The following is a 15,131-nucleotide window of genomic DNA, read 5'->3' on the forward strand; positions in this document are numbered from 1 at the left end:
TCAGGGAGTTGTAAGCTGTGGATGGCAAGCAATAATTTTATCAGCTGGAGGAAGGTTGCCCCTGACCTCACTTTTCTGGACTTCCCACTTTGGTTTTGTTGTTTGGTACATTTGCTGAAGTTCCCCTGACCGAGACAGCTGGCCTCAGCATCACCCATTGGTACTGCTGCTGTTGCCTTGAAATGATGGCATTTTTTAAGAGCTAAGCTAAGTCAGGGATCTGTGTTCCGTATTTAAGAAAGCACATGCTTTCTTAAGCTTTTTTTTTTTTTAAATAAATAAGTGTTGCAATGAGCTGGCAGGTTCGGTAGCGAGGGAGGGTTGTGGGAAGGGGATGATCAACCACAGGGTCTGCATTGGGCTGCAGCAGCATGGTAGTGAAAGCCCTCTCCGGCTCGTGGGTATCCCGTGTGTGGATACACAGGGGGAGACGTGAGAGAGGGGAAGATGGAGTGTCGGGGGTGTGCTCCGTACCCAGCTGCAGAAATCACTGTCCCAGAGCCGTGTCCTTCCCCGTGCATCGCTGTGGTAGCTCCGCCTCTCGCTTCTAGGCTGCCCAGAAAAGATTGCTGCCGGCAGAAACATGGGTAAAAACATGTCTTGGTTTTAAATGTCTGTAATTACAACTGTTGGAAGAGCACAGATGGGTGCAAAAAACGTTATCATCTTTATTGATGGCTTCCCATTTCCTTGGCCAGCCTCCATGGGGATGGCACAATTTAGGGAAGACAAATATGACAGAGGAAAACATTTATATGCCCTTATTGGGAACAGCAAAAAGGTGTTAGATGCCTGAGAGGCCTCTAACAAAAGGTGAGCTGTCTGAGAAATTCAGTCCAGAGCATGGTCCATGTGTCAACCCTCTGCATCCCTGTGTATGGCCCAGCCCAGACGATGGGGATGTCCCCTGAGACCTCCAGGGACCTTGGCCTTAGACTTCCTATCTTTTTGGTCCTAAGCAGCAAGGTGCTGGCTCGCGTCGGCTGGACCTTGAACGAGCCCTCGGTGAAATGCAAGTTTTGCAGAACTCTGGTTTTCCACAGAATTACATGGCTATAATGCCTGAGTAAGCTGAGGATGTATCCACTCCTCCAGCCACATCTTGTCTTCCCCTTCCTCTGCCGTAATCGGTATAATTACGTTAAGAGACGCTGATCTGACACAAATCACATTAACAAAGGAGCACATCAGAAGGCAAATACTTCAACCTGCCAGCTGGCTGGGAAACGCAGCCTGATAAATAGAGATGTAGAGGAAATTGATTTTCTTTTCGATGCACAACATTTTTTTTTTTCCCCTCCTTCTCCAGCTGAATGCTCCCACCACGGGCTGGCCCGTGCTAGCACAAACCCAAAGACATATTTTATTCTGTGTATTGTGGTACCCGAGTGGGCTTGGGAGGAGGTCACAGCATGCCTGCCAGGCTTGGGGCTTCGCTCTCTCTCCTCCCACGGGAATTTTAAATAAGAGCAGTCGCAGGTGAGGGCTTTTTCTTACTTGACATCTCAATTTGTTATAGACTATTTTATATATTTGCTAAATCTTTGGAGACAATTCCAGGACTTATAATTATTTTCCGGTAGTTAGACTACCACCAGAATGTCTCCTCGAGAAAAAAGCTGTTTGTATTTTGCCCCCCAAAAATCCCCGTTAACAGCAATTAACCTCTGGTCTGCTTTTCCACCCCATTACACTGAAGTGGATGGTGGCAACACAGTGGTACATTCACTGCCTTGGCTTTGATCACTTTTCATCTGCCTTAACAAAATTAATGATTTCCAACTAGCCATAGATCATTAAAAATTTAAATTTAAGAGTGTTCTTTTTACCTCAATCTTGTGTAGTAAAGTCCTGCCATGTAAAATGAAGAGCAGCAGCAGAAGTGTGTGCTTGGCGTTAAAACAAAATCAATGAAAATCACTTTTATTTCGCAGAGGAGCATTAAAATGACAGCAATAGTTACTCCCAAGCAGGATGGCATTGCAAAGGTCTCTAAAAGCTGGAAAGCCCAGGAGATGACTCTATAAATATAAGGGAAGTCATGGGTTTTGTGGATCATTTTGACCAAAAATTACGTGAAAAGTATGCATTTTAAGGGATATTTAATTTTTTTTAAATCATTTTGGGGTGATTTTAGTTGCTTTTAGGTTAAATTACAGGGTTTAATTTGCTTTTAACAAGTCGTGCACCTCCTGCATTGCGAAGAACATCCCACATAACTGCAGGACTGTGGACAACCAGCTTCCTTATCTCTCTCTTTTGGGGACACCCATTTTTTAAGTGAGACTGAAACAGATAAAAGGATTTCAATATAATCTGAGCGCCTCATGCGCTTTTTTTCTCAAGATAATCTGTAATTTCTCTGTTGAGATGATATCTCCCCTCTAATGTGTCACAGTGTGTGTGGGGGGTGAGGCTGCCGGCGCAGAGGTGGCTGGGGGTGCGTGCCTGCAGGGATGCTGTTTGCAGAAGGTGTTTATTTGGGGGGAATGAGGCTGTTTTTTGGAAAAATAAAGCCAGTGGTGCTCCCCAGCGCCTGGAGGAGGTCAGTGGCTGCAACCCCCTTCTGCAGTGTGGATTTGCAGCCTTTCAAAGATGGGATGATGGCCCCGAGGTCGCTGGTGCCTCTGCCAGCACTTTACCCGTATGGCTTCCTGGGGGCTCTAACCCGGGAGCACAACCCTCCTGGCATCCAGAGATTTTCCTTTTGATTTCCAGTTTCTTTTCTCCCCACCGCTGGTCTCTGCTCTGTGGAAAAAGACCTTCAAAACCCCTTTTTGAAAGCAGAGTGATCTTTCGGCATTAGAACAGAAGTGAGCGAGCAGGGGTGAAGCTCCAGCACTAGAAACACAGCGCTTCTCCTTTCTTTTCTTCTTTCCTGAGGCACAGAGATACAAAACAGGCTTAATTTGAGCCTTTGAAAAAAAAAATATCAAGCATTAGTAATCTAGCACACAAAAAAAAAATCTTTCTGTATGTTAATTTTTATGTGCTTTGATTGAAAATGTACACCAGCTCCATCTGTCCTATTCCCCAAACTCCCTACCACCCTGATAGATTATTTCCCATACTCCAATTAATAAAGTAGGGCAGGCAGTGTTCTTTAATTAAAAAACCCACACATGCAGGCATCCTTTTTATATATATATATTTTTTTTTAATCACAAGAGCACAATCCTCCTCAAGACTTTGATGAGATGTGCCTCGCGTTGGAAACTCCTAGCAAGAAAAAAAAAAAAAGAGGAAAGCACTTGATGGGGTGGTGATGGGAGCTGAACGCATCTTGCTCCATCACCAGGTTGCTTTTTGATATCCTTGCCCCTCTCCCTTCACCCTGCAGCCCCGATGTTTAACCCCTGCAGGAGCAGCTGGGTTATTTTTCCTTCTGACCTGCCTTCCTGTTATCTGGGGTAAATTATTTTTTTAGTGTTGAGCTGGTCAGTGTTTCTAGTCTGAAGGTGAAAATTCAAGCAGATAGTGTGAATAGCTGTGGAGCTTCAAAGTCTGTTCATAAGCATCTCTGCGATTCCAGTCACCTTTTTCTTTGCCTGTTCTTTGTCTCCTTTCCCCTGTGCGTGTGGCATCCTCACACCGACGAGAAGGCAGCACCATCACCCAGCTCATCCCAGCCCTCGCGTTTGCTCTTGCCTTCCCCCTGCTCCCCGCCAGCCTCATACCCTGCCATGTCCTTCAGAGACCCCAGACCCTGTTTTTCACTGTGCTCATTGCATGGCGAGATGGGTGCTGCTCCATTCCGACTGTGGTTTGGCACTTAGGGATGCGCTCCATACCTCGCAGCACAGCAGCTGTGAGCCTGGTGGGATGCCTCCTATGGTTAAGGTTGAGCAGCACACATGGGTTACCAGGACAAGAAGTTTTAATTATCTTTCTTAATCAGCATGATTTCATAACGGCACCTTGAAATCTTCACCTGAAACACTGCAAGTGCCTTTGAGTTGCCACCAACCAAATGAAATGCTGTGCTGCCCTTCCAAGACTGTTTCTGATTCATATTGGAAGGATGCTGCTGTATGCTTCTCTTCCTCGCTGCCTGCCCACACTCCTGCCTGCAGTCTGCCTGCGCTCCTCACCATGCTCCTGCCTGCATTCCTCCTTGACAGCAGCTATGCCAGGACTGCGTTCCCTCCTGGCTTGGACTCTAGCATGGCTTTCTGAGCACCTGCATGACCCATCTACATCTCTTCCCCTTTGCATTGTGTATTTGCCTAAACATTTTGCGCGGTGGGTGCTGCCCGCAGGGTGTCCACACAGGCAGGGTGTCACCCAGGGGACCAGGCGATGGGCAGCATCACTTATTTTCTGGCTGGGTCCTGCTGCGTGGCAGCAAGCAGTGGTGCTCCAGTTGCTTATGGCAGGATTTGTCCACCTGCAGCCCCAGGCAGCGCAGGGTCCGGCTCATTGCCCTACCTCACTGTGGTCTGCACCAAAACATCGGCACCTGCAGCTGCCCTGCGCAAAACCCACGATTTCTGTTCTTTTGCTGTCACTGAACCAAAGCATTCTCCCCACGCAAACAGTCAGGCCGGAGGCATCGGCAGAGCTCTTGTGCCCTGTGTGCTGCAATACCTGCTTTCCTGAGCCTGCTTGAAATGTTTGATGCATATTTTGAGCTACTTCAGATTGCTCGTATCTCTGCTCAGCAAATTTGGACGAGCACCCCTGTTCTCTTCCTCCCCATCCCCTCCAGTTTGTCAGTGCCCACGTGCTGCAATTTGGCAGCAAGGGCCTCCCTGGTGCTGTGACCCACAGCCCCTGTCCCCCTCACCAGCTCTCCCCATGGCTGCTGGCTTTGGCATGATGAGCCACTTCATTTCCACCTTTTGCCCATCATGCAAATCCTAGCCCTAGCCCTGTTGCTGCTGCTTTTCCCCAGGAAATTAATTTCTTTTTGATATCGCTCGTCACTTCAGCGTCGGTGGCGAGCACCAGCCTCTCCTTAGGGATCCCTTTTTCTCCCCCGTTACTGCAGAACTGACACAGTTTCCCTGTTCGCTTTTCATCTGCTTTAACCTCAGATATATTGTTTCTCCTCCGGCGCAGCCACGCAGCACAACCGCTGCTGCTTTGGCACGTGCTGCAAACGCTGCAATTCGGCCGCACGTCCCTGGGCACATGTGGACCTTGAGCTGCTCAGGAGTGCGGCATAGCTCAAGGGATGCTCACAGGCTGAAGCACATCCCAAAACGGGTCCCTGGTACACTGTGGAGAGCCCAGCCTGCCCGCCCAGCAAACTGGGCAGTTATTTAGCTATCAAAAGAATCTCTGTGCCAAGGGGCCTCAGGACTGGAGGACCGGAGGAATTTTAAGCTGCTAGGGACAGTGTCATCCTGGGTTTTGCTTTTATTTGTGACCAAGAAACCAAGCTGTAGCACTCATGGCTCTCTTTTTCTTTCTCTCTCTTTTTTTTTTTGTCTTCTTTTAACTTGTGCTGTAGCCCCTAGACGGATAACATCATTGGAAAAAGCCTATGCTGCCTTGAATGGTATGTAGCTCAGTTGATGCATCGTAGATGGTAGCAGACAAGAAATGCACTTGCATTTTAATATGGGAATGAAAATGTCTTAAACCCCCAAATTTCAGGTATTTTTTTTTCCTCTCTGCTCTGTTTCCCTGTGATACCAAGAACTGAATGATGCAGGATGTGTTTAACAGTATTTTATTGTTGTTGTTATTAATCCTCTCTGCATTTCTAAGCACTGTTGCTGCAGTCCCTGGGCATTGGTGCCAGTTCTGCTCCAGACAAACCAACCTGCCACATTATCCTCAGCTTATCCATGTGTCCAAGCAATTAATTTGTTAAAAAATCCACTTGCCATTCACAAGGAGAGCTTGCACAGATTTGGATTGGGGTTATTTTTGCTTTGCTTTAACACATACTCTGGGCCAGGGTTGGTGTGTAGTCATGTAGGCTCTGGGGATTTAATATATATACTAATTTACAGGAGTAAAGTGCCTGTATCTGTGGCAGGACACGGCGTATCTCTGGCAGATCTAGCCTTAGTCCCATCGGCTGGGATTCTGGCCACATGTCTAGATGTTAATTGCTTGCTCCCTCAAGTTTATAGCTCCACTTTGAAAACATGCATATGTTGAGCTAATTCTAATTGTATTTAAACCTGAGTTACTGTGGAATGGCCTCAGTAAAGTCAGCGGGTTTATTCTGGATTTACACAGGGGTGTAATTGAATTGCACCCATTCAAGCTGGAAGGGGGGAAGAGGCATGTATTTATCCTCTTCAGATTCAGGGCCAGATCCCGACCGCTGTAAGCAGCCTACCCGGGCTGGGTGTTTCTTTGACACGAGTGGGATTGCCTGAAGAAGGGACCTGAGCCGCTTTCCTGGTGGGATGTGTTGGGCAGTGGCTGTTTCCCTGATGAAATGGGCTTCACACCAGATGTTTGGGTAACGGGACGTTGTCATTCTGAGCGTGGTGGCCGGGCGGAGGACGTGCATCGCCTGGAGCAGCACCCTGGGATGCTGGCGGTGGCATGGGGAGGAGAAAGGCTCTGCCGGGTACCCTGCCTGGCCGTGCTGCGGCTTCACTGCCGAGATCAGGGCTCTGCACGTGGCATCGCAAACCCAGACAGAACCATTATTTATCTGTGGGATACCTTGCATTTGTTTTTTTGTGGTTTTCTGAAGTCACTAGAGGAATAGGCAGTGTTTTGGATCCTGTTGTCCAACAGCAGACACCTAAACCCCATTTTTGCTAACTACTAAATATGACTTGGTGTTTCTAAAAGAAATGTCGAGCTCTGACAAGTCCTATTGGAAGAGAGCAAATGATGCTTTAAAAATGTGACCACTTTTATGTGAGTGCCTATGGAGTGCAGGGGTCCTTGCTTCAGGCAAGCAGGATTGGGAAAAAAACAATCAACTAGCTACTTTTTTTAATTAAAAAAAAAATGATAACACAGAGCTGAAGCCAGCAGCATGCATAAACCTGTGTTATGGGAAGGACTCAGCACATCCCAGGGGTGCCAGTGGCTTCCCCGAGTTGATTATTTCCCAAACCCAAATGGATAAAGCCAAAGGTAGATGGAGATCCCTCTTGCCCGGAGCTGCCTGGGGATGGAGGGGCAGGTCCCTGGGAAGTGGTGCCACTGGCTGGAGCCTCCTCTCTGGCTTCTCTGTTCTGCATGCTCAGTTCCAGGTTTTTCATGGCATATGTTTGTGTCCTTGGATGGGAATTTGGGAGTCCTGCCCACTGCAAGGCAGAAACACCCCCCCCTTGGGATCTTGTTTCTTGCACTCCGGTTGCTCGGGGCACGAGCAGAAAGGAAAGAGCTGCTGCGTTTTTCAGTCCCAGAAAATTAAACGAGTGAGAACACTTAATTTTGGTGTTTCTTTGTCTGCTACCATCTACACATCCATACGGGTGTGTATATACAGCCCAGAAACTGAGCATCAATGACAAGGAAGTCACAGAGGGAGCCCACAGGGTTTGCCCCTGCCGGCCTGCCGCAGCCTCGGGAGCGGCACCGCAAGGCAAGGTTCTTTAAAATCAGAGCTCCTTGGCAAGAGTTATTTGATTTTCTTCTATTTTATTTAGTTTTTGCTCCATCCCTTTCAAGCTGCCTTGTTGCCATTTCTGGATTTGAAGCACGACTTGGCCCTGAGGTTCCTTCGTGGAAACGTCTACCTTTTTTTTTTTTCTGGTTATATCCAGGCAAAACTATTGCTTTCCAGGTGGAAAAGAGGCTTTTTTTTGCGCCGTAGCCGGGTGTGGTGATTTAAGGGTGCCAGCTTCTCTCCAGGACCCTCAGCAGCAGGGTGGCTGAGGCGTGTGGTTTCTGCGCTGAGCTCTGGGCTCTGGGGCCCCGTGCAGGGAGGCAGGGATTGACGTCAGGTTTTCAGCTTGCGTTTAAAACCTGCAATCCATGTGGTTGCTCAAAACCAAAATCAAAATCATGTGATTGCTCAAAATCAGAATCAAAACCATGTGATTGCTCAAAATCAAATTAAATAGCTGCAGACACGGAGCAGAGGATGCTCAGGTCCCTGATGCTGACGTTTGCAGTGCTCACCTTGATGTTTTAAGTAACTATCCTGGATTTCCATGCCGTGGCGTGCCAGCCTGAGTGAAAATACCTGCCTTGGGTGTGGTGAGGCTCATGGTGGTGATGCCTCCTCTCACCGACCCGGCCCTGCGCTGCGCACCCCGGCTGGCTCAGGGCTGGAGGGGTGGCCCCTGCGAGAGGCCGATAAGGTTCATTCAGTTGGTGCTTTATACCTGCGGGGTGAAAAAGCATCAAAGGGGGCCGGTACTGGCCCCAGTTGTTTTTCCTGGAGGCCCCTGAGGATGCTGAATAGCTGGGGGAAAAATCTACTGACATAGGCACGTCATCTGAAATGAGAGAACGGAGGAGAAACTGTTTGGCATGATGAGGATAATTAAAAAAGCTAGTAAAGCCAAGCTGATTATATGGCATATTATAAAACAATACTGTACTTAGGAGCCCAGCTATAAAAGTGCTATCTCATTCCTTGATATCACTTGTGGGAGCATTCATGGCACTGAGGGCCTGAGTCTCCGTTGCTTTGCATATTTTGCAGTCATTTACAGCACCGCAAAGTGGATGTAAAATGCTCTCAGCTGTGGCAGTGCGTGGCAAATGCAGATTTGGCAGCATTTTATAGCTACTTTGCACGGCTCTAAAAGGCGACGCGAGGTGCAAGCACGGAGCAGCTGCCTCTGAGGTGTCCCCACACAGCGCTGGGGCAGAGGGACAGAGACACGGTTGTGCGTTGTGACAGTGGGATGGGTTTTCCAGGGGCTCAGAAAGAAATGGGATATGTTATTCCCTGTCCTTTTTTTGCTTTGCAGATGAGGACGATGCCAACAGGCTCGGAGAGAAGGTGATTCTCCGAGAGCAAGTGAAAGAGCTTTTCAATGAAAAATACGGTGAGTCTCCCGTCTGCATGCGTCGCCAAGCGAGTTTGTTTTTGCTGACAGCAGCCATAGTTGAAATTAATTCGACTGAAGGCCTCTATTTATAGGCCAAGTGCGCGGCAGCCTGCTGCAGCACAGGTTTCGTCCCACTGCTTCACGTTACAGCCTGTCCCCAGGGACGTTCCCGTGTCTCGCTCCCGGCAGGTAGGACCGTGACCTTCTTGTTGACAGCTCATCCTTGGCGAGGGGAGGGAGGATGAAAAAACACAGCCAAAGAGCAGGATTTGTTCAGTCTGGTGTCAGCCTTTGATGCGTTTTTAACGTGTCCTGAGCCGGCGTGAGCCATGGTGTGTGTGCTGAGCGTGCCTGCCCTGCCCCAGCCTGCTGGCAGGCAGCCCCTGCCTGCTCTGCCTGCCAGGCAGGGAGCAAGGCTGCGGCCGCAGCCCGACGTGGGGCACGGCTGGGGAGAAGCTTGCTGGAGCCGCAGTGAAAAAGGAGGTCAGGAGATTGAAGAAGATTTGAAAATGCTGTTTGCAGGCTCCTTGTGCTGCCTCGCAAACCCCTCCTCTCACCCGTCATTGGGAAAAGGTGCAGTAGGAATAGCAGCAGGGCAGGGGCAGTGTAGGAGCCAGCCGCAGGATGCACGGCCCCGAGCGGCGTCACCATCCCAGCCCCACAGGTACGGGCTGCCACTGCTTGTGGCTGTCCCCTCGCCGCCATTGGGGCACAGCTTGTGTAAGTGCTGAGCTGTTATTTCTCAACCTGTGACTCCCCAGGGCTGTGCAGCTGGGCCACGGCGGCTTGGTGTCACCCCACCACTTCAGTGTGGTGTCTTGCCTCGTTCCCCAAAATAATTGCCTGAAGAAGGAAAATACCAAAATAATAGCAAAGCAGTGGGGAATGTCATTCCCCTCCTTTCTCAAGTTTCCCATTGTCAAGGCTGCTTGCCCTTCCCGCAAACCCTGTTTATTTTGGGGTGCTGCTTGCAGCATGGGCTGTGTGCTGCTTTGGGGGCGGATTTGCCGCACTGGAGGTGCCAGCGTATGGGTGCAGCTCCCCGGGGAGGCTGGTGCCCATGCTCTGAGCATCCCCATCCACCCCAGCTCAGCAGCACTCACCCCGTGTGGGGGCTGAGCCCACAGCAGATCCCTGCATTCCCACGGTCCTGGCACCATTTATGGAGCACAAGATGCCAGGTAGGCTCCAGGGACGAAGTCCCTGCGAGGAAAGCCAGAAACGTGGCTGAGGGGCATCTCACACCTTCAGGTTTGAGGGCTGCAGAGATGTGAGGCAAGAGCAGCCTTTTACAATCAGGACCAGCACAGGAGGGAGGGGTGTTCGCTGCTCCTCACCATGCAGGAAATAAAGGGGTACCCAGAGAGGTAGGCAGCAGATTTAAATCACATAGAAGTAAGTTACTTTTAAGGCAGCAAGGAATTAAATTGTGGTATTTCACTACTATAGGATATTGTGGTGGTTCAAAAAATGTGCAGGAGTGATGTGATGTGATGTGATGATGAGCGATGGATGTGATCTCCACCCCAGTGACGCCCAAACCTGCTGACAGCCAGAGGCAAGAGGAGATGGGCAGATCTCTCCCATTTACCCTCTCTCTTGGGCTGTCTCCCATGCTGCTGCTGCTGGCCCAGCTGTGGGCTGGTGCAAGCATGGTGATGGGTGTGCTCTGCACGGAGGAGAGGTGGGTGTGCAAGTGCTGGTGCTGTAAAACAGCCCTCACCTGAGCCTCCTGGCAGCATCCTAAATGGAGACTAAGTAGGCAATAAACTGGGCAGGCAGATATGAAATGGCTGGTTGGGATGTGGCTGCAGCATAGGTTGGGCATCACGGCAGCTGTGGCTTCTCAAAGTCCTCCCAGGGCTCTTGGTTCTTCAGCTGCTTGGATCCGGAGCCCTGTGTGGTAAAGCAGGTGCATTGACCTCTGCTCTGCCATTACAGGAGAGGCTCTGGGCTTGAACCGGCCCGTCATGGTGCCCTATAAACTCATCAGGGACAGTCCTGACGCTGTGGAGGTTACTGGGTTGCCGGACGATATCCCTTTCAGAAACCCCAATACCTATGACATCCATCGGCTGGAGAAGATCCTGAAGGCACGGGAGAGCATCCGGATGGTGATTATAAACCAGCTCCAGTAAGTTTCCCCAGCTCTGCGACTGGGGAATGTTTCTATTTGTTAAGCATTGCCCTTGCTTCTCCAGTCGCGAGTGGGGTAAGTCACCATGGGGCTACCAGAGTGGGGCCACACCACCACGTACCTGTGGAGGACCCACTCTATCCCCAGCATCCGCTGTCCTGCACCGCAGGGATATGCTCGGCCATGGGTGGGCACAGCGAAGCGTTAGCAGGGATGGTTCATCCCCTCTTTTTTGCACAGTTTGAGATGATGATGCTGGGAAGGACCATGGCACAGGGGCAGATAACGGGACAGCTTAGAGCCCCAGCTGAGTTATTTCAGTTTGCTTTCCTCCAGGGAGCGGTGGGGAGGCTCCATGTCCCATCCCCGCACAGGGGCGGTGTCGGAGGAGCAAGCTCAGGGTTGGGGTCAGGGTGTGGGCTGCGTCCCAGCATAGGCAGGTGCGCAGGGGAGAAACCACGGCGTCCGCCTGCTCTCACCCCCTTGTCTCTTACACAGGCCATTTGCCGAAATCTGCACTGAGGCCAAACAAACAGGTAAGCGGAAGGCTAAGAAAAAACCATGGCTTTCCCTGCCCTGTGGCAGAGGGAATATACAGGCAAAATGGATGGGGGTTGTGGGGAAGTGTGTGAACCTTCCGCATCCCCCAGGGGAGGCTGAGGAGAAGATCCTACCCAGAAAAAGTAGTCAGGCTCAGCATCTGTTCAGGAGCAAACCATCCTCTTAGATGACTGCAGTTCTGTGAGCTGGGGAGAGACTGGGCTGTTGGACTCAAACTTTCAGCGTATTCTGGAGGATTTGATTATCCCTTTCCCATTAGCAATTTACTCACCATGAGAAATTTATTCACTGGTTAAAGCCCTTAATTTGAGCCATCGTTTAGCAGCTGAGCATCTAAGGAAACAAGGTTTCTGTGATCACTGCGAATGCGGTTCTCTCTCTGTCCCATCCTCCCCAATAAATCTCAGCCAGTTTTAATCGAATGTGTCAGAATTAGCAGCCCCAGAGATAATTAGGATCCTATCAGTTTTATGAAAATAGATGGCTAGGTAGAAAAGGGAGATCTGGCAAGGAAGAGCATGCCCACAACCTGATGTAAAAAGAGGTGCAAGAGAAACTTCATATATGCAGATATATATGGGTATATCATATATGCAGATATATATATAGATAGAGAGATATATATAGATAGATATAGATATAGATATGGGCATATTGTCATCACAGCTGGCACCTTCACAGCCCCAAAGCATCCAGCACGGACAGAAGTCTGTAGGATATCAAGCTCTGTAAGTGCTGGAGTTTGGGATTCACTAATTTGGGGGATTTTCTTTGCCGGTGCCTGAGGAAAGCTGGCAGCTTCATGCCAGGTTGTTGAGGCCAAGCCCATGTCACCAGTGGTGGCACAGCAGATCACCGTGGGGCGATGCTCAGCAGGAGGCGAGGTCAGAGTGGCGGGATGGATCCCCGCATTTAGGGACCACTCGCAGGGCTCGGACACCTCATGCCTTCCCTCTTTCCCTGCAGAGAAAGACAGCAGCGTTCCCAAACGGAAGCGGAAGAGGATCTCCGAAGGGAACTCGGTATCTTCCTCTTCCTCATCTTCCTCTTCCTCCTCTTCCAATATGGAGTCTACATCATCAACAAATCAGATCTCACTTGTGGTAAAGCCTTCCAAATATTAGGGGGGTTACTGCCTACCTATCTTTCTGCTTCAGGATGCTGCTCTCTGCTCTCCTCGAACCGTCACCACCTCCCTCCTCCGCCTCACAAACACTATAAAGTGTGACATAAAATGGCACAAGCAGGTTTGGCAAAGGAGAGGACGCAGCTTTGGGGCTGCCTTTTCCTGCCAGGTTTCCGGGGGGGGGGCGGGGGGGTGTCAGCGGAGCAAAGCACCCGCCGCCCATCGGGGCTCTCCTGCATCAATCCTGCCGAGTGCTTCAGGGGGATGCTCAGCATTAGCGGGAGCCGCACATGAGACAGGCTTAAGCAAATCCCCAACCCCACCGGGCTAAAACACAGGCGCTGGCGGCAGTGCCTCGGCCCCGTGGCACCTCTCGGCAGGACCCGGCGGTTCCCCCGTGGACTGAGCTGCACCGGGCACGCTGCTCCCGCTCAGTCCTGGGAGCGATGCAGAGCTCCGGCGTGCAGTGAAACTGCGAAAATAGGAAACGAAATCAGGGAGAAGCATCCAACTGCTCTCCCTCAGGGCTTTGCTTCGGTTGTGGATGATACCAAATGCTTTTAAAAAATAATTTAAAAAGAAAAAGGCACAAGAGAAATATAAACTTAGATGGTTTTTTTTGTCAGGTTTGCCAGTGGTGTTTTGGTTTGGGGTTGGTTCCTTTCTCTTATTTGGAAAGTGGGAGCAACAGCCCATGTCAGAACATGTCAGAGATTTGATGTGTGCATGGTTTTGTGTTGTGTCCTAACAGAGACTTTTGCCTTCTTTTTTTTCTCTCCCTCTCTTTCAGCAATGGCCCATGAACATGTACATGTTAGACTATGGTGGTCTAAACGTCCAGATCCCAGGACCTATTAACTATTAGACCTCAATACCGAATAAGAACCTCAAATGAAAGAATAAATAAATAAATGTAATTTATGTAAAAAGTGTATATTCCAATATGTATCAATGCCTTTTAGTTTTTCCAATGATTTTTACACTATATTCCTGCCATCAAGGCCTTTTTAAATAAAAATAAAAAGTGTTGCCTTGCTCTTAAAAGTACTTATTTTATTACGTATATTATTGATAAACAGCATTTACAGGTAAGAGTAAGTGCAGGAGGGCACCCCCGGACAGACCTTGTTGTGCTTTGGCTGCTCAGTAAAATCCTTAGTGTCACCAGTGCTTGAAACCAAGAGGTTTGACACGTTTTAATGCTTCATTTAATTTAGATCAAAGGTGTGAAAATTTGCATACAGAGCTGCAGGAGGAGCGGTACCAAACGGCAGCGGTGACAGACGAGGGAACCAGCCCTTAAGAGCATCAGAGACCTGCACCCACGAGTCCTGTTGGCTCTGGAGCGGAAGCGGGTTTGGATTAAGCGGGAAGGTTTCAGGCTCCCCAAGGAGCAAGATCCCCCCTCAAGCCCTCTCGTGTCTGGCCTCCTGCCGCCCCAGACATGGAAAGGCACAGAAGCAATTTCGGTTGTATGTGTTTAACCAGCTTCTGAACCAGGAAAAGATTTTCATTTGGCAAAGTTTGTCACTATTTATGATTTTCTAAGAGGCTTTGATGCCTTACGCGGGGGAAGCTCCCGCAGTAAGTACAGGCTGATCCCGCTGATGCTCCACAGGTTCCATAAAACAGGACGAAGAGCTGCGAGTGGCATTGCTGAGAGCATCCAGGGGAGCTCCTGGGCATCTCCGCGTGCCCTGAGACGCTTCGCTCCATATAAGAAGCAATCTGGTAAATTGAGGGCTATTATTTGAAATTCCTGCAATTTTACTTCCATTCCACTCCTGGAGTTTGGCCGCAGAAGCTAATGGCGCCGACCTCTATTACTAACCACTGCACATATTTCACTTGTGTTTTGTGTCTGCTGAGAGCTGTGCACGGACGAGACACAGCAGGAGCTAATGCCGGCATGAGGGTGGCGTCAGAAGAAACATCCCAGCTTGTGTGTAGGTAAATGCAGCCCAGCAGGAACCACCAGTGAAGCGAGTTGCCCTGGGGCTTATAGCTTTGGTGTGGTCCCAAGCAGCAACACGCGGCGTCACTGTGGGGTGACCATTGCTGGGCGTCCCTTCAGGCTGCAGCATGGGTCCCAGCCTTTTCACGGAGCAAACCTGCCCCGAAAGCGGCGGCTGTGGTCTGCTGGAGAGTGGACAGTCGTGGACCCAGGATCAGTCACTCGTGACAGCTTTTCTGAGTGCAATGCACTGCTTTATTTGTTTTACAGGTTTTTGGTCTGCTCGAGTCCCTGTCTTTTCAGGCCACGGGAGGGTTTTGATGGTGGGTAGAAGTGTTTCAAGGCAGCTGCAGTTTTATTTCCTGGCTCTGGACTTGAATTTGCTGTGGAGTTAGATGCAAATGATCACATGAGATAATAAAA

At 49.8% G+C, this 15,131-nt stretch overlaps 1 protein-coding gene across 7 annotated transcripts in view; it reads left to right on the top strand.

Annotated features, from left to right (window-relative positions):
* Positions 1 to 13,798, top strand: part of GTF2IRD1 (GTF2I repeat domain containing 1) — a 68,771-nt gene extending 54,973 nt beyond the window's left edge. For 2 of the 7 annotated variants that reach the window (XM_052804182.1, XM_052804183.1), the window contains exons 23-28: positions 5,456 to 5,503; positions 8,850 to 8,927; positions 10,872 to 11,064; positions 11,566 to 11,603; positions 12,595 to 12,731; positions 13,545 to 13,798. In XM_052804182.1, coding sequence (XP_052660142.1) covers positions 5,456 to 5,503; positions 8,850 to 8,927; positions 10,872 to 11,064; positions 11,566 to 11,603; positions 12,595 to 12,731; positions 13,545 to 13,619 — 569 coding nt within the window. In that variant the 3' untranslated portion in view covers positions 13,620 to 13,798. The other 5 variants (XM_052804180.1, XM_052804186.1, XM_052804181.1 and 2 more) reach the window with 4 other exon arrangements.
* The last annotated feature ends 1,333 nt before the right edge of the window (positions 13,799 to 15,131 follow it).

This window comes from Harpia harpyja, chromosome 12 (genome assembly GCF_026419915.1).
Source record: "Harpia harpyja isolate bHarHar1 chromosome 12, bHarHar1 primary haplotype, whole genome shotgun sequence".
In the NCBI taxonomy this organism is placed as follows: domain Eukaryota; kingdom Metazoa; phylum Chordata; class Aves; order Accipitriformes; family Accipitridae; genus Harpia; species Harpia harpyja.